This window comes from Ascaphus truei, chromosome 1, assembly GCF_040206685.1.
Source record: "Ascaphus truei isolate aAscTru1 chromosome 1, aAscTru1.hap1, whole genome shotgun sequence".
In the NCBI taxonomy this organism is placed as follows: domain Eukaryota; kingdom Metazoa; phylum Chordata; class Amphibia; order Anura; family Ascaphidae; genus Ascaphus; species Ascaphus truei.
The window spans coordinates 438,854,735-438,878,389 of NC_134483.1; the positions used below are offsets into that span (position 1 = coordinate 438,854,735).

A 23,655-nucleotide genomic window follows, 5' to 3' on the forward strand; every position below is an offset into this window, starting at 1 on the left:
GAAAAGGAGGGTTGGGGGTGAGAAAAAAGGGAAAAGGAGAACAACAATTTGACACAAAAAAGGAAATAAACTCCTTAAAAATACTTTTTAAAAACAACAATTCTATTTTAAAGTGCACTCAAAAGTAAAAAAAATATTTTTTTTTATCCGTCTCCAGCTGATCAGAATATTTTTGGATATTTGTAATTAAAAAATTAAACCTTGGGGCGCTCCTTAAATATTTGTATGCATATTGAGCTGGTTTAGAATTTTTTAGTTTGATATAAGTTTATTTCCATGATACAATTTAGTTGAAAATTATTTTGAATAATTTTTAATAGAAGGTAAAATGTTGATAATGATGTAATTTAATTTTCCGATAATATAAAAAGCGTAGTAGATTGTGTTCAAATAATTTTGAAGGTATTTGTGAAGTATTTGTAATTTTATTTCAGCTATTCTTTATGCATTTAAAATTTTTCATATCATAATAAAGTTGACATGTGCGTTTCAATAGCTTCAAATAATTATTATGTTGCTTTTGCAGATCAATGGTGAACTTTCTTTGTAATTTCATACTACGCTTTTTATTATTGATACACTACGTGATATTCTATATCATGCATATTCTACATTGGCTTGGACCTTACATTATTCTAGTGATAGCAGGTACCACTCCCTTTATATTGTGAGACTTTAGTTTACAAAGGAACTCTACAAGCCATTTCATATTAAACTTTGTTCCTAATGTTCAAAACCTAAATACTTGAATTTTAACATGGAATAGTTTTGATGATTCCAAATGTGCTACTAAGACATGAAGCCATCCAAACCAACTAAGTATCATCATGAGATTGGTAATAGCAAATAGAGATAGCCCCGCTATATTATTAGAAATTTTATAGCATTTTATTATGCTATTGAGTACTTGTTGATAACTTTTTTTTTAGATATTGTTGGTCACCGATTAACATATTAGTGATATTAAAGGGGCGCCCCACGGTTTTATTTTTTAGTTACAAATGTTCAAAAATATTCTGTTCAGCTGGTGAAGGCTGAAATTTTTTTTTTTTTGAGTGCACTTTAAAATAAAACCGTTGTTTTTAAAATGTATTTTTAAGGAGTTTATTTTGTAGTTTTTAGTCTTTATTTTGAGAATTAATTTTTTTCAAGGAATATTCTTTGATACCTTTTCAAAATACTTGCAAAAAATAGACTCAGTGTAAGACTAAGCCTACTAATTTTGTGGGTCTCGTTACAATCGTACGTTTCGTGCTTCTGGTGTTTCACCATCTCTTGATTGCGAGTGATATTCACGATCTCGTTTAAATAGAGCATCACAAGCTTCTTGTGTTTCATCATTGAAATGATCGTAATTTCTCAAGTCTGGCACGCTTTGCCCCTTCATCTTCATTTGCACGCTTTTCTTGGTACTTTTGGCGAGCCTTTTGTAAGCGTTTAGCAACCCCTTCATGATTTTGTAACTATAGTCTGAGAGATATTCTGGAGACAGGTAAGTAGTTTCTTGTGTCTTTTAGAGTCAGAGTTATTAAGAAGGTGTGTATCAAACTGTAATTGTTATAGTGTTGCCTAGTGAGCCTGTCCGCCGTGGCTGTTTGTAGGGGTAAGTTCCTGGCTGTATGACTTATTTATTTATTTATTTATAAAATGTTTTACCAGGAAGTAATACATTGCGAGTTGCGTCTCGTTTTCAAATATGTCCTGGGCATAGAGTTAAAATGACAAATAATACATGGTTACAAGTACAGTTACATAAATGAACAGGATATACATTATATACAATACATTGCATGCACAGTTAAAGAAGATGTATATTATAGGCTTATGTAACAGATACAGACCAGATTACAATTTGAGATAGCCTTAGATTTGAAAAAATTTAAACTGGTGGTGGATGTGAGAGTCTCCGGTAGGTTGTTCCTATTTTAGGGTGCACGTAAGAGAAGGAAGAGCAGCCGGATACTTTGTTGAGCCTTGGGACCATGAACAGTCTTTTGGAGTCTGATCTCAAATGATAAGTGCTGCAGGTGGTAGGGGTGAAGAGCTTGTTCAGGTAGGTGGGTAGCTTGCCCAGAAAGTATTTGAAGGCAAGACGGGAAAGGTGAATTTTGCGCCTAGACTCGAGTGATGAACAATCTAGTTCTTTGAGCATTTCGCAATGATGTGTGTTGTAGTTGCTTTGGAGAACGAAACGACAAATTGAATTGTAGAGGGTGTCAAGTTTGCTAAGGTGGGTTTGGGGTGCCGAGCCATATACTATGTCTCCTTAGTCGATAATTGGCATTAGCATCTGCTCTGCGATACGCTTTCTGACCAGCAGGCTTTGGGAGGATTTGTTCCTATAAAGTACACCTAGTTTGGCATAGGTTTTGGATGTCAGGGTATCAATGTGCATCCCGAATGTTAAGTAGGAGTCAAACCATATGCCCAGATATTTAAAACTAGTAACAGGAGTTAGGGTGGTGTTAGTGATGATTCTGATCTGCAGCTCAGTCACTGGAAGCTTTAAAAAGTTAGCATTGGCCCCAAATACCATTATTACAGTCTTGTCAGAGTTTAAAAACAGTTTGTTTTGGGAAATCCAGTGTTCGAGTCTCAAAAAGTAAGACTGAAGTATGTGTTGAAGGTCGGAGAGGCTTTGGCTGTGTGCATATAGGATTGTGTCATCTGCATACATGTGTATTGAAGCTTCCTTACAAGCTGTGGGAAGATCATTGATGAATACTGAGAAGAGTAGGGGCCCCAGAACAGAGCCTTGCGTGACGACACAGGTGATATCCAAGGGGTTGGAGTTAGAGCCCGAGATGGACACATGTTGGGATCTACCTGATAGGTAGGACTGAAACTTGTAGTGTTCACATAGACTAATGCATATACAATTGGATTTATGATAACCTAATTGTTAAATTGTTTATTATCTGACTCTGCATTTCTCTGCCATTGCTCTAATAGCAGTCTGATTGCTGACTCGTAACCCTGAACTGGCCAATGCATAAAACGAGTGAACAGGGATGGTTTTCTTCTGTAATATAAACAGTTTCGTGTGTAGAGTTTGAAATCCTAGGACTTGGTGTCGCTCAATAGGTGGATAATGAATATTATATGCTAAAGCAGTAAAATTCTGGGCATTACTAGACTCCCTGCTCTCTGATTGGTTAAAATTCCGGACAGTACTGAATCAATAATTCAGTTTGCAATGTGTTTGCAATGTGTTTATTTTCAATGTGTTTATTGTGCAAATTCGGTTTGCAATGTGTTTATTTTCTATGTGTTTATTTCCAGCCAATCAGCTTTCAGAACAGCTCTGAGACAGGGCATTGGTGAGAAGGCAGGAACAGCTCTGAGAGAGGACAGGGTATTGGTCAGGAAGTAGCAGACAAGTGTTGAGTACTCCCCCTGTCTCCGTGAACAGAGCTGAGTAGATTCAGTTGAATTGGGGGGAGGGGGGTGGGGGAGAGAGAGTCTGCAATGTAAGATGGTGGCTGTCTGCAGTTTGTGTGTGGCTGCAGTTTCTCTGTGTGTGGTGTGCTGTGTGTGTGTGTGTGTGTGTGTGTGTGTGTGTGTGTGTGGTGCTGTGCTGTGCTGTGTGTGTGTGTGTTGTATGTATGTTTAGCAGCAGTTTGTGTGTGTGTAGAGGTGCTGTGTTGTTTGTGAATTGTGGGGGAGGAGGAGAGAGAGTCTGCATGGTAAGTAAGTGGCTGTCTGCAGTTTGTTTGTGGCTGCAGTTTCTGTGTGTGTTTGTGTGATGTGCTGTTGTGTTGTATGTGTGTGTAGCAGCAGTTTCTGTGTGTGTAGAGGTGCAGTGTTGAGCTGTGTGTGTGTGTGTGTGTGTGTGTGTGTGTGTGTGTGTGTGTGTGTGTGTGTGTGTGTGTGTGTGTGTGTGTGTGTGTGTGTGTGTGTAGATCTGCAGTGTGTGTGTGTGTGTGTGTGTGTGTGTGTGTGTGTTTGTGTGTGTCAGTGTCAGCAGCAGTGTTTATGGGTGAAGCAGCAGTGTGTGTGTGTGTGTGTGTGTGTGTGTGTGTGTGTGTGTGTGTGTGTGTGTGCGCTATTGTATTGTATATGTGTATAGGAGCAGCAGAGTTTGTGTGTAGAGCTACTGTGTTGTGTGCGTAGAGGTGGTGTGTGTGTGTGTGTGTGTGTGTGTGTGTGTGTGTGTGTGTGTGTGTGTGTGTGTGTGTGTGTGTGTGTGTGTGTGTGTGTGTGTGTGTGTGTGTGTGTGTGTGTGTGGAGCTGATGTGTGTGTGTGTGTGTGTGTAGAGCGGCTGTGTGTGTGTGTGTGTCAGGATTTTGATAAAGGCATGCATTGTCTCTGGATCTGAGTACGTTTGCAATATTTTGGATCGATTGGACAACAGAAAGTGGACGAAATTTTGATTACAAGATTTGACCAAGGCAGACAAACAGAGGAATCAAGTTCAATAAAACCGCTGAAAAAAAAGGAGAACGTACAATACACGTAAAAATAAGGGTTAAAAAATAGGGGGGCAACGAATGTTTCAGGTCCTCTAACGCCCCTTCTTCAAGCCTGTTCCTACAGATAAAAATGATCTGTGGTACTTCCCTAATTAACACCCCTCCAACCAAAAATCTCCAAATAGACACAACACTGAGTACATATGATGTACTAAATGAATAAACATGGTCTAGGTAAAGAAGGGTAATCTATCCTACTGTATATAGGGAATATATTCAAATCACCACAGAATGTGAAATAGGATATGCACATGAGCAATGCTGTAAAACCCTTCCTTGAAGGCTATAGGATAGCTTTCATATAGTGTGAATCACACCATATACAGTCAAAGCATGAGGCTAGGCATCAAGTAGCTAGAGGTGAACAAGTGAGTATAAGTAAAGCAAATAAGGCAAAATATGAATCCTCTGCTGTAGTGAACGTCTATGACTCTCTTGGGGCAGTCTGCAGTAATCCGTGTGACAGACAAATGTGTGTTACGGCTTCTTAAACACTCCAGCTGATCGCACCAAACGGGAGGAGGGAAAACATCAACCAATCAGTCATGAGAGTGTGCAGGGTTGCTGACATCATCCGCATCATTAGGAATCCCCGGATGCAAGCCTGGTATGAGGATGTGAACAACTCGATTTCAGTTGAAGAGCTGACATCATCTGCGTCATCCAGAGCTGGAGGGATCATAGACAGAGCTATCCCCATATAATGAGAGTCTTAGCCTTCACTTTGTATCAAATGAACACTGTGTGTCACCGAGTCTTACATTTGCATATAGGCTGCAGCTTCATCTGAACCTGTTCCAATGGTTGTATAATGTAATATGTAGAAATATTGAACCTACTGTATTGTGTGGCAGGACAGCCTCTCGGCAGGGTCAGTAAGACGCTAGACACGGTATGAAACTTTGACTATTGTGGTTTTATTATCCACTAGCCAAATAAACATCAGGCTATTGTCGCTCTAAGGCAAAATAAAACATAAAATAAATTCATATTCCCGTTAAGGAAACTAACTCAACTTCTTCAGCCATAGCTGTTAGTTCAGTTGTTTGTTGAATCAGAGGTTGCTGATTCCAGCTATAGTAGACACTTTTACCTGGACCACAGATATTTAACAAGCTAATTTGCATTGACCAATCAGCCTCTGAGGAATTCGCATGGCATGACGAAACGCATAGGGATGTGGTGGCGTCATCGCATGCGGATGTGAAAGAGGGGTTCCTGAGTCTCCAGCAGATCCAGCCAGCTGATCCTCCTATTGCCGGTACTTCACTACAGACGTAGGAAAAAAAGTGAGGCATTGTAGGACGCTGTGGGGCGACGCCAGCTCGTGGCAGGAGCTGTATGCGGCCAATCTGACGATCAGGTGCACAGTATCCATAACGGTCTCCTCCGCCCATGTTGATGACTCCTCCTAGAGATTTCTCTCCCATGTGTGTGTTTTTTTAGAATCTTGTAATGCATTTCCTTAGAACTGGTTGTTTTAATAAATGTACCCTATTTTTATACAGTTACATGCTATGGAGCCTGCGCTTTTTAGTTTTTTGTTTTATATAATATATATCCACATATTTTGTGGCAGGATGGCCTCGTGGCAGGGTCACTTAGATGCTAGACGCTGTGTGAAGTTTTAACTGCAGTGGTTTATTAACAGCCAGACTCTTCCCGGCTGGAAAAACTTTCACTTCCCCTGTCTCTGTGGAGTAAAGCAGTCTCTCTGTATAGCAGCTTCCTGTGTCTTTTAAAACACTTGTTTCACTGAGGAGCCCAGCCCCTGATTAATCAGTTTTCAGCTGCTGCTCTCTCTGAGGAGATTAACGCTTTGTGGACTGGCTGCAGCGTCTCTCAATTCACTGTTCCAGCCTACTAAGTCAGTGACTCTGTCACATATCCCTCCCCCCAGCGAAACATTGTCCTGTGAGCGGCCCGTGCACTATTCCGGTGCACCTGCCTTTTTGTCAGGGACATCTGACATCCATCTATTCTTTTTCCTTGCCTTCCAGCTGAAGACTTTTTTCTTCAGGGCAAGTACTAGGCCTTCTAGGCCTGCAGACTGGTACCTCACTACCTCTTTGACTTGTGCCAGTTTGAGTTTGAAGCTCTGCTTTTGTTGTGTCCTTTCTTGCAAAGGTTCCTGAGCATCCTGCTGTCTATTAGCTCTCTCTGCCAGGACTCTACACCACTCTGTGACCTTGATCTGCGATCCTGAAAATGCATCTTTGTCCTCTTCCTCTTGTGCTCAGAGTCTCCCTTATCCTGTAGAAGAACCTTTGCGTACACACGCCAGTGACTGTTTGGCCTTCTCTTGTGAAGACAGCAACTCTGTTTTAGCGGTGATGGCTTTTGGATCTTTCTCCATCAGCGTACGTTCAGTGTTGGGCTCCATACCATTTATCTTCAGTACTTCTACTTGGGCGGGATTCTTATTAACCTGAAGTGCACTCCATGACACTTCTCTTTGACAGTCAGCAGAGTCGTAGGCTTCGGCTTTTCTGTCTTGACCCCTTAACTAACTTCGTTGGGAGTGTCGCTGGACAATCTGTGAGGTCTTTCTCATCTTACGATCACGGACACACTTCTGTCCCATTCGTGACTGTCTCTTCACAGTGGCTGCCCTCATGACAAGGAATCCACTTTGGGTCCCATGGGTACTGTCGTATGACTGGATTCTTACTGTGCTACTGCATCGCAACTTGGCCTTCCCATTCCGTGCCTTGTGGAAAGTAGACTGTAGTACTGCAACGGTATCACGGTCATGCTTCCTGGAGTACCTCACTTGCTATGCTTCTATACCACACAGCAAGGTAAAAGGTGTTAAAGGGAGAACACTGACTACTACAGACTTGAGTATAACAATTAGATATGTTCTTTGTTTAAATTCCAGACACAGAGTACTACTGTAGAACTTACTAGTAATTTATGAACACTGGGAAATTTAGTGATATTATCTTTTAACATCACTAATACTGTAGTGCCGACGAGTATTCTAAAACAAATCTGGGGCAATCACCAACAACTGAATGGGACTGCAAGGGACCCCTGCTGTGTTAATCCGATGGGCCATTAGTCTCTGCAGAAATGTCACTGAAATGTTTGCAGCGTGTACCCAGCATGTACCTGGATCTTGTTGGTGATAGCCCCAGATTTTCCAAGGCAAGTTTAAGGCAAGTTTTAGAATACTCGTCGGCGCACCTGTATATGTAAAAAGCAAAATTAGACCATGTTGATGATATGTGGACTTTAAACTAACATATGATGTTGTATTTTATGCAAAGCCAAATACAATGTAAATTCACCACATGAAAAGTCAAGACAAGTTAATATAAAACAGTCAATTACATGATAAACGTAACACAATATCCATGTATGTAAGATTTAGCATAGAAATACACTGTATTTTCCAATGAAAGCAACACTGAGAGGCCCTTGTTACCTTCCCTTTCACTGGGAATCTGCCAGTTCAAATAATTCCTGAGATATTTTGAAATGTTAAAAGTTTTCACAATTCTGAATTTTCCCTTCATCAAACCGCTGTTTGCAAATTATTGCCATGACTTCCTTTTACTGCACCACAGGCTATTGCTTATAAGATCCAATTCTTGTAAAAATATCATTAGGTAAAAAAAATTAGGGACATGATGGAAAGTAGTCAATTAAGTCATGTATTTCTTGGCATTAGCGTGTTTCGAAATGTATAATCTGCATACAGTGGCGGCCGCCTTTAGCCTCGTGCGGCCGTTTCAACGTGATTTTTAAAACCACGGGCAGATGCGGCATGTTCCGGCCGTTTTAGGCGCCGCGGGCGGTTTCATTGTTTAGCGCTATTAGCGCTGTCCAGCCATGAATGCGGCTGAACGTGGCAAAGTGCGTGACATACGGAAAACATCCCCGAAAAAATTCGGGGATGTAGGAGGATAAAAGGGGCAGCAACAGTACATGTTAGCTTTCTTGGTAAAGATAACCTCTGGTTAAATGAAAACAGAATGGTCATGATACTTGTATTCCCCAATTAACAGTGTTTCAAAAACATGTTTTGTTTTCTTTATAAGGGCAAAAATCGGGCAATACATTAAATAACATGGAGATAGAGAGATAGATAGAGAGATAGATAGATATGTCATTGCATTTTAGGACACATCTTCCTCAAAATAATGTGCAGATGTTTTGCGTACAGTACGTGCCCAGCTAATACATGTCAATTTATATTTCTATGGAAAGTCTGTATCTGATTGCACTCACAATGAAATGGGAATATTTTTCTTTACATGCCAACAGTTTTTTTTTTTTTTTTTACTCTTTTGAGACATTATATTATGTGTCTAGATTGCCTGCTTGGTAAGTGTTTTGTTCTATTAAATGATAAGGGACAATTGTTGAACTTAGCATGGAAGTGTAACTTTGCAAATATTATTTATATTAATGAACAATTATACCGTAACACATGACCAGATAATAACAAATGAGGGTAACAAATATTAGGTGTTATATCGAATTCACGCATTGAAGGATAAAATACAGTTTTGCAGTCACTTTTTGTCACTTTCATGTTCTAATTGTTGTTATTTTGTTTCTATTTATCTGTGTTTATGTCTCTTAATGCTGAGAGTCCCAGTTTATGGTTGTTACTTCTGCGTATGACCTAACCCCAATTATACGTACTATACCTTTAAATCGGAACTATATATACTGGGACATACAGGGACTCTATTATTACTAATTTTGCACCCCTGAGGAAGGAAGCACGACTTCCGAAACGCGTAGGGTGGTCCTGCGTGACACTCTACATCTGACGAACTTTGTATCCCCGTTGGAGTATCACCATTGCAGTTTAACATCAAGATTGGCAGTGTATCTGCTAATACCAATTGCATTATTCGGCGGAGCCTAGGCCAGACGAATCTGCGGCCACGATCCCCCAGCTGCTACTGCACATGCGCAGTTTGGACTGGAGACAGAGGCGAAGGCAACAGACTGGAGACATCTGCACACCGCATGCTCGGGAGGGCTCCACGCCCAGGAGCAGACGCCAAAGCCAGCTGATCATCCTAAGAGGGGATACTCTTTGAAATATCCACTGCTTGTTACCTCCTTTCATTCGGTAAGCAGGTACTTTCACCGGAGTATGAGTGTCCAGACGGGACCTTTTTTATATGTATTTTATCCATAATGTGTCTTTATTAAATGGTTTTTTTATTACTTATTGTCACCTGTTGTTCTCAGCATTTGTCTTATGTTTGTTATATGTTAGTTTGTTGTTGTATGCAGAATTATGCTATGATTTTCTTTTTATTATCTTTTCATGCATTTTATCACCACGTGGAGCACCTCACTGGAGGGGCCACACCACTGATACTGGTTGTATAAATACCTTTATTTATTTATTTTAGTTTGTCACCTTTGCCCAGCGCCATAGATATAACATTCTTTCCCTGTTCAGTTGTCTGACCAGGGGCCAGAGTTATATCACAGGCAGCTAGCAGTATTTTGTGTTTTTAGAAGATAGCGCTGCCTTTTTTTCTTTTCACAGTCACTATAATTATGCCTCATGTGGGCTGACATTGACGCAATAATATTATATAACAATATTTTAGTATTTTAGAATGACTTGTGTATAGTTGTTTGGCAAGATCAATATTCACAGGTGTGTTGCCGTTATGTGATAATTAATGAGAAACAGCACAAGGATTCAGTTCATAGGACAAGGTGAAGGTAATTGGTGGCCTGGGACCGGACCATCAGGTTTCACATACTGTAGGTATCATAACTTTAATTCTACTGAACATATGGCTATCCAGATCCTGAGCTCTCTATTGGATGAACAAGTTGGTGGGTGGTGATTCTATTTTTAAAGTTCCCCTTTTTAAAGTTAAAACTCAGGCCTGAATACATCAAACTTCTGTACAGCAAATTGCATTCCAAAGTCTCCTCTGCCATACAGACCAATGGGAGAAGCGCAGAAATTCACTTTCTGTTTATCACAAATGTATGGCCAATACTTTTGCCTGCTGCAGGCTCCTTACCTGGAAAGAGAGCGAGAGAGCGAGAGAGCGAGAGAGCGAGAGAGCGAGAGAGCGAGAGAGCAAGAGAGCGAGAGAGCGAGAGAGCGAGAGAAAGACATCAGTAATAAAAAAAATTAAAATATATATACAAATACATTGGTTAACAGGTTTGTTATGATTTGATTAAAAGATGCAACCAAAAGACTCCTTTGTCATAGAGACTAAGGGCCTCATGCAGTAAGCGTCGATTATGTGAAATCGGCAATCTTACCGATTAGTCATGTTATTGGCGTTTTTTCCTCTCCGTATGCAGTAAGTGCCGAATACATTCAAAATCAACCCGAAAACAAATCCGCCCACTCTCACGATGATTAGCCGATCACACACAGGTGTATCGGCGTGCGTGGCGGGGTGCTGTTAGGTTGCCCAATCACAAATCTTGCTGAATCAGGCGAAACAAGCATGTTTTGGATTGCGCGCCATATTTAAAGGCAACGTGTACTGCTATTCATTCTCTGTGTTGTTGGGAGTGAGAGAGAGAGAGACGCACAGAGCTGGCTGTTTGAACATTTGCATATTGACTGAGAGACTTGTTGTGTATTGGGTGAGCTTTGTCCATTGTTGTTTTGTTTACATCTTTGTCTTGTTTTATATGTGGAAGTGTTTCGTGTGATTGGCTGTACATTTATTGTCTGTTTTTTGTGAGTGCTGGAAGTATGCCCGCAAAGCGTGGGAAGAGTGATGCTGGTGGGAGTGGGAGTGCTACTCGTGGGAGTACGCGTCGGAGTGAACGTACTGTTCAGGGGAGTGATGTTGCTGAGAGTGAGAGTGGTGTTGCAGGGAGTGGGAGTGCTGGTGCTGCGAGTGGTGTTGCTGGGAGTGGGAGTGGTGTTGCTGGGAGTGTGAGTGCTGTTGCTGGGAGTGGGAGTGCTGTTGCTGGGAGTGGGAGTGCTGGTGCTGGGAGTGCTGGTGCTGGGAGTGCTGGTGCTAGGAGTGTGAGTGCTGGTGCTAGGAGTGGGAGTGCTGGTGCTAGGAGTGGGAGTGCTGGTGCTGGGAGTGCTGCTGGTGGCGCAGTTGCTGATGGGGTGGATGGTGGTGGCGTGCTTGCTGGTGGGCAGCTTTTGGAGGCTCTTCCATTGGAAGAAGGAGAGTCCAGTCAGCACCAGCCAAGCTCTGACCCTAAACCTGCTCGGAAGAAACGTGTGGAGAAGCCACGTAATCCTCGCTTCAATGACCAGGAAAATACAGCTCTTGTCACTGGCATTCTGGAGCACTATGACAGTATATATGGACATTTACTAGGTAAGTGTACATTTACATTTATTATTCAAATACATGTGATCCTAGGTCATCAGAGTTTTGTTCATATGCAAATATGGCTTCACAATATCTTTCTATGTTAATTAGTCTGGAAACACAGCTTTTTAGCATGCCTTACAAGGACAACTAAACACAGGCGGTCAATTTGCCATAACTGCATACAATATGAATGCAACCTTGCTTACATGTATAGGTTTAGTAGTGAATGCTCATGTGCTTCACATATTACACATAAAACAGCATGTTTGCTATCTCTTGGAACAGCTAGCAGTGTAGGAAACTGGTGCTTATATTATTATTCATTTACCTCATATATTTGATATGTTTTTCAAGGGCGGACAAGTTCAGCAAGCAGAAAAGAAATGTGGGACACAATAGTCATTGGTATCAATGCGTGTGGGAATCATGTGAGGGACAAGCGGAATTGTCACAAGAGATTTGATGATATTAGGTCCAAATTGAAAAAGAAAATACAACACCAACGCGTGCATGCTACTGGCACTGGAGGTGGGCCCACACCACAACGTCTCATATTAAGTCCATTGGAGGAGCTGCTTCGGGCAAAATTACTTCCCGTCGTCGTGGAAGGCTTACCTGGTGACCGTGATATAGGAATTTACCCCTCACAATTTCCACCAGGTGAGAAATATTACTGTACTAGGCGTGTCGTTGCTTACAGTTATTTTGCATAGTTACACTGCTTTTTATACTGTCTTCACAATATAAGCATACCTGCATCTATATATGTATATGTCTGATTCTGTATACATATATATCTCAAAATAGACATATATGTTGTAGTCCTACTAAAAGCAGTAACTAATATAGCACGTGCCATTGCGTGCTCATTTACATGTGAATTCCCAAAATGCATTGCTGCAGTGGAAGCAATTGATGGTGGGCAAAGATGGGGAACAACAGGGTAGTACACATGTGTAACACATGTTAATCAGAAATTATTACTAGCTACAGGTACAGAACAGAAATATGTAGAATATTATTGTGTATTTTATTTATTTTACTCCGACAAACATGACATTACTGCCTATTTTAAGCATGCATCAAATATATTGCATGCAACGGCCTACAAACATCACTTGCACTAACACATCTATAGTTGTTAATGAAAAGGTCCATTTTTGATTTAAGTCATATACAGACAGCATAATGAGGCACACGTATCATATTTTATGTCATTGTTTTCATAACTTAAAAACTGCACACGACTATTTAGCTCATCTACCATTGTGTTAAAGCAGCTGCAATTAATATCTCATCACAGCATACACTTCAACAGAGGGGGTGGGGTTCAGCACACACACTAATTACAGCCTCATTTTAGGGGCAACTTAGTTCACACCATTTTCACCTGTTTCAAGTAATTGAAAGGTGTGGCTGATTAGGCTTTTTGGGGAAGGGAAAACCGTTCTTACAACCTCACTAGCACAACTGAAGTTAATCACACTCATTGGAAAGCTTCACTTTAGCTACTAAATGCCCCAACAACTCATTACTTATCAAACCGTACGTCACACATTAGTTCACTCATATCTATAGTTGAACTACTATCAACGACACATTATCACACACTGCATGTGTTGTCTTGTTTAGTCACAGCCACATTCAGGTGTGCCACATCTTATATTAATGTACCACACATATCCTCTACCAAAAACAACACTTTTTGCAATATGACCACCTTCATGATAACCATTGTGAATGGTCATCTCATGATAGTTATGTACATTATGATACTGATATCACTACACAACATATGATTTTTATGTACAAATTTAATGTATTTTTCCTCACGCATTACTGCAGAACCATAGTATGTTGTATGTTAGGGAACTCAAAACTTCTAAGTACACAGGCATGTACATTGTTATTACAACTATTTATGTTCACTTTCACACACACATTTTGGGTTAAGGAAATGATGCTGTTAGATACTCATAAATACAGAACATACAATAACTGTTTGTTCAATATTTACACATGTAAATGTAAAACTTATGTTATTGTTATATATAGTTGCCCCTGAAGGACATGTGTCACCTGAGACTGAACAAGTGTCTTCACCTGGGTCAGCCAGCTCAACACACCTAGAAGGTGAGTGTATCAGTTGGTGGCCATATAATATGTGCTCTTCTATATGTTATGTTGTCATGTTCATTATTTGTTTTGCACATCTTCTTTAAATAGGATTACTTAGTGTCAGTGAAAATGAAGTGTAAGGCAACTTGTATTGTGTTAGTGATGTTAACTATCATGTAGGAGTTGTGAGTTTACAGCAAGTTTTCATTCACTCATATTTCATACTGAGTCCAAACATTATTCTTAAGTCAAGGTAGTTTTTAATGTGAGGTTATAAAACGTATGGAAACATGTTAGTTGTTACTTATGACACAGTACAATTACATAGTAACACAGCAGAGATTAACATGACATTTAATAATTTGTACATTTATTTGTAGAACATGATGAAGAGGATTTTGATGATGATGATGATGATGATGATGATGCCGCCGCCGCCGCCATAGACACACAAATACAAGCAAGTGACCATGAAGAGGTTCCAATTGAAACTGTTTTACCGCCAAAACGTCCAGCAAATACCACATATGATGCAATTGTAGCTTCTGAGGGAAAAATTGTGGAAGCAGAAAATCGTCGCCATTCTGACCTGATGACAGTGCTGGAAAGGATGATTGCACTGCAGGAAGAAACAGTTTCACAATTGGCACATCTCCACAGAGTCTTCATTGAAGTGCCTAAACAGTTGCAAAAAATCAACACCTCATTCGAAGCATTAGTTGTTCAGCAAACACAAGCTAATTACTGGAGAATGACTAATGTACCACGATTCAACACCTCACAGGCAGGATCTGTTCATGCAGGTCAGTTTTCACCACATTCATCTGATATTCATTCACCAGGCCCAAATGTTACCGGTCAAGTAGCAGACATTGCTGTGCAGTTTCCTGATGACATCCTACCGCTGCCATCTGTACAAATTCAGCAGCAGACACCTACAAAGGAGGCAACAAAAACAAAACAAGACACACATGAAACAGACCAACCATCACTTGTGCAGTGTCTACCAACTTGCTCACATGTGTCAGTGGGCACAAGCCCTGTCCGTGAACAGTCACTACCCAAAAGCCCTGTAGGTGAATCACTGCCCAAAAGCCCTGTAGGTGAATCACTGCCCAAAAGCCCTGTAGGTGAATCACTGGCCACAAGCCCCGTAGGTGAACAGTCACTGCCCAAAAGCCCTGTAGGTGAGTCACTGCCCACAAGCCCTGCCCGTGAAGTGCCAGAGGCCACTCAAAGTGGCTCTGCTGTGCCTAAAGTTGGTGGCAAAAGAAAAAGGAAAATTCAAGAGACAACAAGCAGGCCTGTTACTCGCTCGCAAAAGGAACAAAAAAAATAAATGTTATAATTCAGAAAATATGTCTTTGGCCTTGTTTTGTTGACTTCACATTATCTAATTACTATTGTATGTATGCTGAAGACTGTGTTGTTTCCAAACTTTCAAGTATGTTCTTGTACACGTGAAGTTTTGGAAATGTTAACACTCAATTAATGAATAGTGTTATAAATATTTATGTATTAATCGTCTGTTCAGTAATGGTCCACCTGGAACCAGTTGCAAAGTTTAGAGAAGCTGCCATTGACTTTGCAGCAAAACATTGCATTTGGGTGTGTTAATTGATGTAAGAATTGCATATGCATATTAGTCACATGCATTTATAAAAACACCTAAGTAACTGCAAACATCTTTCTTGTACGTGTACAGCAGGATTATGTGTAAATTATTACTTACCTTTGCCTTGCTTGGGCATTCTAATTTTGTCCTTTAATCATTTGTGTGTTCTTGTTTCAATAACATCTCAGAATGTATAAAAATATATATACACACACACAGTGTGTGTGTGTGTGTGTGTGTGTGTGTGTGTGTGTGTGTGTGTGTGTGTGTGTGTGTGTGTGTGTGTGTGTGTGTGTATGTGTGTGTGTGTGTGTGTGTGTGTGTGTGTGTGTGTGTGTATATATATATATATATATATATATATATATATATAGTACTATATAAACTGGTATACATGTATTTTACAAACTAATACACTTCATGCTTCCTTGTGAAAGCACACTATTTTAATAATACAGGCATAATGTTTGAGAAATATCCTAAGTATGAGACTCTAACAGTATTGTGCTTAAACAAATGTTTATTACTTCATTCAATCATGTTTCTCACCATTTAAATAGGTTTCATACAAGGTATACTTACTGCCATCAATGTTGTGTGTACTCCTGCAATATTAAAAAAAATAAAATATAATATATAAATATATATATATTTTTATAAGAGAGATATATTTAGATATATATATATACACACGTATTTAAACTCATGCAGACAGGGAGTTAACCAGACTTTCACATACACACAGAAATGTAAGCGGGGAAAAAACATTTCTTTTTGCAGGTGTGTGTTTGTACTGATATGCCTGGCTAAGAACTATTTTCACACAGTGGTCTTTGTTAGTTTTCAAAAAAACACTATGTGAACGATTTCAAAGTCTAGGGATGTTTTTCAGAAACGAGATAAAAGAAGGAGAAATGTTTCTCCCACAGTCCCATATCACTAACCACAACTGTTAACCCAATTAGATTTACAAAGCCAATTGGCGTTTGAAATAAGGAGTCAAAGTAGTTAGTTTTGATGACCTTGACAAGGAAAAACAGGAGTTTGTTAGCCATTCAGCACATTCATTTTGATGAGCAAATAACACAGACCTGCACACAGCTTTTGTGCTACTCAGACATGGCTGATGAATTCGTTACCAATATTAATCCCCTTTTAGGGTATAAGTACATGATCTGTGAAGCCATCTTGAACAGTCGCGGACAGAAAGCAAGCACACGCCAAATCGATGATTTCATTCGAGCAAAATATCCTTATTACCAAGACCGTAAGCATGCACGGAATTTTAATTCCTCAATAAGATTCACTTTATCAAGTAATGACTTTTTTGAACGTGACCAGGATAAGCTACAACACACCTATGGTTTCTGGAAGATTGCCCAGGAAAAACAATTTCTCCTGAAAGACGGCACTTATATTGTCGTGAAAGGCATATTTATTCCTAATGGCAATAGCAATGTATCCGCTACTACTGATCCGTTTGAATCGATACGTGCTGCAATATCTGCAGCCTCCATTCCTGAAACCCACATTGTACAAGAACAAAAGTACTATGATTATGTACCAAGCCTTTCAGCTGAAAATGCATTGGAATGGGAACCCGAAGAAATGAACCTACCTCCCGACCAATTATTTGAAGAAAGCAGTGGCGATTCCTATGAGCGCTTCCTGGAGGAGATATGTGTCATACTGGATTCAGCGGTTGGGTCAAGCGTGGATGAAAATGCCTTGCATTTCTGGAGCGACCAGTTGCAGCCAGGCGAAGAGTTAATTCTAGAAGAATGGTAAATATAACAATCGTTATGCGTTGACTCTGCGTTTAAATTTTTTTTTTTTTTGTAACCACCATTTTCACTTTCAATGCGTGGATACAGCGTAACATTGCAGACTGCATAACATGTAGCGATCACAAACAAATTGTTTCCTAATACAATATAGTAGAACCTGAAAGAGTAGTACACATTGCTGACGGTATACATATACGTACTTTCCTATCCCTTTAAACATATTAGCAACATTTTTCCATAACTCTAACACATACCTGTTTTGTTATCATGCAACATCTACAACATTGAAAACCGGGTCCACCACGTATGATGTGGGACCCTTGTCATGGGCCAAGGCGTCCTTAAAAAGGATTACGGATGTAAGTCCCGCCCCCAAGCGACGTGCGCACCTCAAAGCCTATTGGCTGTCATGTTTTGTTATAGTAACGGTAACTGCAGTGTGTGATGCGTGCGGCTCAGTGTTTGTAGGCGTACCCTGGGCGTTAGCCGAATGTTAATTGAGTGGGAGGAGTGTTAGCGTGCGTTTCACGCTGGCTTAACATGACGTCACACGTATTGCATTTGCGCATTGTGTTATCGGCCGTCCTTTCTGTCCAAACACGTCTGGTTTAAAAGAATACAGATGTACTCGTTTAGAATGATTTTAGTTTCATCTTCATTGTATTTGAAATAAAGATGTGATGTTTACTGGTATTTTCTACATGTATTGAACGCACAACGTTCGCTTTGTTTTGCGCATGCGCTAACAGTTAGTGGAGCCAAGCGTGAAGTGCGTGCGCACACTAAGATGTGCGCGCACATTTTTCAGTATACAGGCAACGTTCACTTCATATACATAGTTATGGCTGCTACAAATGATAATAAAAATTACATACTGATGTACACTTGTAGTTGTAACATATAAATGAGTGACGTGTGTATGTACACAATCATATAGAGCTGTGTAACGCGTTGTCACGGATACATATATAGTAAGGTGCCATATTTGACCATCATGTGTTTGCTGTATTTCAGAGATGTCGGGGAAGATACAATCGGATCAATGTATGATTTCAGAAGAGTCTACCTTTATATGAGATGATTGTGAGGAGGAGCCACCGACTACTATACTACATATGGAACTAATTTTATATTGCTTGCAGCGCTTATTAACAAACAATTAAAAAAGTGATACCCTTATGCCTATATTGCATAAGCACTTAATTAACATAATGATGTTGCAAAATAGTGCCTATTGAATTTTTCTTGAGTGTTCTTTAATGACTACTAACATTTTATGACATGGTGTGTTTTTTATATAACAACCATTCCCACTCTGCTAACACATTTGTGTATTCTATTGTGTAATGGAACGTATGACTGTCGAAACTATGTAACAATAATAATAATAATAATATGAGCATGTTCATGTATAGGGCTGCTAGTTGTACGCAGCGATTTACAGACACATGTTTCAGCCTGAGGTCCCTGGCCCGTGGAACGTACAAATGTTTTTTTGCCGCATGAGGCACAGGGAGATAAAGTGACTTGGCCAAGGTCACAAGGAGCCCACACCGGGAATTGAACCAGACTCCCCTGCTTCAAACTATCAGTGCCAGTGTGTGTCTTTACTCACTGAGCCACTCCTTCTCCCAATGTAAAGGACACTTACAACCAAGTAGCCATTTATATTTAAAATCTCTTGTTACATGGGTATGTAGATAAAATGGTTTGGGACTGTAGCAAATAATGTTACTGGCCAGATGTTATGGTCCCCTCCAATGCATGATGTTCTGAATATGACATCACCATCATGTTATGAAGTACGTTTCTGTGTATATTTCATTAACCTAACTAACTATAGTTTACGGTGTTTATTAATCGTTTAAAAATACATAGTATAGTCAATATGATGATATAAGCTACCATAATAAAGCTGGTGTTATCATTTGTCGGTGTTATACATGGATCCTACACCAATTGATAGAGACACAAACAGTTGTCTTAAAAAGTGTGTCTATGCTAGTGATGAATGTGCTCCCGTAAGTAAACAAATAAGTACAGTTATCCCCTTTTCTCCAAACACCTCTATATTACATTAATGGAAATTATAAGGAAACATACATAAAATGTGATGAAATGTGAGTAATCATTTTGTAATACAATGCACATGAAACCTCAAGAGTAGCTAAATGCATATACATGATACAGAAAGTACATATATGTAACATTTGTGTTTAAACCAATATGTTGGGTTTTTAGTTCAAATAATTATAGGAAGATTGAGGTAGCCACATCTTATGAGAGATGTCAGCAAATATACATACCATGATCAGTCATACTGGAGATATACCTATAATGCAAAGGAACAATATATAAATTGCAAACATTGACATGCCATCTTCAGTACCGTAAACAACACAGCAAAGTGTGTATTTGGTGTTAAATGTGCAACACCATGTATATTTAATCACATTCAAAATGTAAATGAGCCTGGTGTACACATCATATGGATGTACATGTTACACTGCACCAATAACATTGTATGTAAGCATACTAGAAGCATGAATGAGTATGGGCATAATATGTGTATTGTGTTAGCATAAGGAACAACACAATGCTAAAATATTAGTGCTTTGTTACCCCAGTTGTATTCACATACACACAACTAAAGTACAATTGAAGAGGGATTATATAACCTGTGCAACAATAACATACCGGTGCCACATCCCTTTGTGCACACAGCAGAGAAAAGAAAGGTGTGCAACCCATATTCATCTGTGTCCTAACAGAAGGTTATATAAAAAAAAATTATTGTTAAGATAACATAATGTAAGTATAAAAGTAGAACTTGGAACATATCTGTTTTTACTTACAAGAAAAAAATGAATTGATGAGATTCTGGCGTGTCTGGCCACCACTGGCTGTTTGTTCATTTTCAGCAGCTACATGGGTGGGATGCTCGTCTACCAAAGGCTCAGCTAGGTCTGATTGTACATTGTGCCTGAGTGCAACATTGTGCAAAATGCAACAGGCAAGGATAATATCAGACACTTTTTGAGGCTTGTATAGAAGAGCCCCACCAGTTCTGTCCAGACACCTAAATCTGGTCTTGAGTAGGCCAAATGTCCTCTCTATAACAGATCTTGTAGATATATGGGCTGCATTGTACCTCTCCTCTGCTTCAGTTTGAGGGTTTAGCACCGGAGTCAAGAGCCACGGCCTAATTCCGTATCCTGAGTCACCTATAATGAATGGAGCACACATAAGCTTACATTAGTGATCAAATTCTACAATGCCAACATTCCTAAATAAAAATGTGTTTTGTGTTATAACATGTAAATGTGTACTCACCCAGCAGCCAAACATATTCAAAATGTCCCTCTTCGAACGCATGGAAGACTGAAGAGTTCCTCAGGATAGAGGAATCGTGACTGGAACCAGGGAATTTGGGTACCACATGCATTATCCTCATCGTGGCATCACATACCACCTGTACATTGAGTGAATGGTAGTGCTTCCGATTGCGGTACACATGCTCACTCTGACTAGGTGCAATCAAAGCAACATGTGTGCAATCGATTGCACCCAGCACACATGGTATCCCTGCTATATTATAAAAGCCAGTCCTGACTTCCAGCCACTCTGTCGCCTCTGTAGGAAAATGAATATAATTCCTAGCGCGTCTATTGAGTGCATAGAGAAACTGGGTCAAGGCCCGCGAGAATGTAGATTGCGAGACCCCGCCCACTATGCCCACAATTGTCTGGTATGACGCGGAAGCAAGATAATGTAATGAGCACAGCATTTTAACAAGCCCAGGGACTGCACGACCTCTGGCTGTGAAAAAATCTAAATCTCCCCTTACTCCTGATAAAGAGCTAAGATTGCTGCTGAACTCAAACGATAGCGACTTACAATCTCCTCCTCACTCATCCCATCTAACAGGGTTCTCTCCCTGTACAGACGCGGACGAGGCACAACTTGTCTCCTCTGTCTTCTCCTCTGATCTCCTGTCCCTCTCCCTGTCCCTCGGCCTGTCCCTCTCCCTGTCCCTGTCGTATCCGCGTCACTGTCCCTGTCACTGTCCCTCGGTGTGTCCCTCCCTTGCCCTATATGATTGTCTTCATCATCAAGCATGTCATAGAAAAGAATGTTCCTCCGTCTCCTAAACAATCTCAACATTTTGAAATGAGTAGCTGTGAATGAGCAGGTAATGGGCGTCCTTTAAATAGGTATAATGATGTCAGGTGACATAGTAAAATGCAAGGTTTTACATGAACATAATAAAGTACTTGTGTGGCAAGCTGTGTGCAGTTGTTGTGTGTATTCTGCAGGGAATGATGATATTTGCCAATGATGTGACGTGATGCTTTGTAGAAACATTGCTTGCAAATAAATAGTTGCATGTGCAATGCATGTAAAACTTGTGAACGCAAGAGTCAGTCATGTAATGAGACAAAAAGGCTGAGATTGATGTGGGAAAAGTTTTGTGTAACATGTGTAATTAGCCATGTTATTGTGACATGTTGCCAACAATGAATAGTCGTGTGCATATGCATGCATTTGTGTAATGAGGATAGTTGCTATAGAATGAGTTTACAAGGTGTCCCAATGATGAATTACTGTACATGTGCGTATAAGTTAGGTTGAAGTGCTTGTAATGCAACGGTTATAATGTAAATATGCAATGTGATTGCGCGTCCAATAAGTGACGTCATGAAAATAGGGAGGACCAAACGTAGATGTAAACATGAGAATTTAGATGTACATGAACGTTTAAAGATGCGTGACACATTACAAGCATTGTGTAATGTAAAGGAACATGAATATACGGTGTATGTGTGACATGTGTGACATGTGTAACATCATGTAAACAATTGTCGATCAATGCAGTAAAATGTGTGTTATGATGTGAGGTTCTCCTTTAAGAGTTGAGTATAGTATTTTCCCTTGCCACATCATCACATGATGAGTAATGTGACCCGCAAATGCTGCAAACATGTAAAAGTATAATGTTATGCAAATAATACACGTCAGCCGTGACACAATGCAGGGAATGCCCCCCACACTGTAATGCAAATGACGTTTGTATTGTGAGCAATGAAACGTAAACAGTACTATACTGTTATACGTCCCCGCTCCATTGACTCCATTGATGTACAGAAGATTTTTTTTTTCTAAGTGCCGTTCCGGCAGCCTTAGCGATCGTTCTCCCGTCCAAACTGCCAACTTTAGTTGGCGGGAGAAATCGGCCATAACATCTCAATTTCGTAGTGCCGATCAGCCCCGATAAGCTGATTTTTTTTGTTGAATCCAGCCGATTTAAAAAAGTGGCGATCAGTGGCGAAAACAGGCTTATCGGCAGCCGACTGGCCATAACAAAATAATCGGCTCCGAAACCTGGCGAAATCAAGCACTTATCGGCGCTTACTGAATCTCAAACCCAATTTTGGCTATAAAATGGTGATAATTCCCTTATCAACGCTTACTGCATGAGGCCCTAAGGCTTCAAAATGTATATTTTTCACCAAACTCTATATTTTTAGCACAATGGGAGAAGTGCAGGGATTCAATTTCTAATGTATACATATACCTGCAGGCAAATTAGTGAATAAGTAATTTTTATCTATTGATTTCTTTATTGATCAAATGAAATACTATAGGGGAGACAGACAAAATGTTTTGTGAAGTACATACTGTACTGTAGCATTTTTATTTTAAATAACATTTAATAGACCCAAAAGGCTAGATATGTGCCACAATTAATAAAATACACGCATGCGCAGTACTGTCATTGATTTGAAAAGAAAGTTTTTGTTATCCACCAAAAGATATGCAATGTGGGCAGCTGCTATAAGTTATATCACTCAATTACTATTTTAGAAAAAATAAAATAATATTCACACGTTTCTAGTTTAGTAGAGTATCGAGAAAATCCCAAATGAAAAGTTCAGGATTCTAAAGCATTCTCGCTCATCACTGGAAGTCTATTTAACTGTAATGCACTTTCAATTGGAAAAGCCGGCAAAGAACAGGGTTTGCAGAAGATGTAATTCAGGTGCAGAATTTTAAAGCGATGGGAGCAGAAAAAATATTTAGTATGGACAAATATTTTACCTCCTGTCTTCCAGCAGTAGTACAAAGTGTTCTTGGAGGCTTCACTAGTCTGGTAAAACAAAACATACCCAGTGATTGATCATTTTTTCTATAGTGTGAATTGGATCCAAAAATAAATCTTGCTACCAGGCTATCCAATTCTAAACTATTAAAAGTCAACACTTAACTGAAAACAACATCCCCGACTCTTTCATTTTTGTCTTTGCAAGGCCAAACATGCTATCTTTGGACTTGTTTCAATCTTGCTTTAATTCATTAAACTAGTGAA

The 23,655-nt window shown here is 39.8% G+C and overlaps 1 protein-coding gene across 1 annotated transcript in view; it reads left to right on the forward strand.

The window, feature by feature from the left end:
• Positions 1-15,225, forward strand: part of LOC142502418 (uncharacterized) — a 47,318-nt gene extending 32,093 nt beyond the window's left edge. The window contains exons 3-4 of the mRNA XM_075613410.1: positions 13,824-13,901; positions 14,267-15,225. Of these exons, the coding sequence (XP_075469525.1) occupies positions 13,824-13,901; positions 14,267-15,225 (1,037 nt within the window). The remainder of the gene's footprint in view (positions 1-13,823; positions 13,902-14,266) is intronic.
• Positions 15,226-23,655: the final 8,430 nt, after the last annotated feature.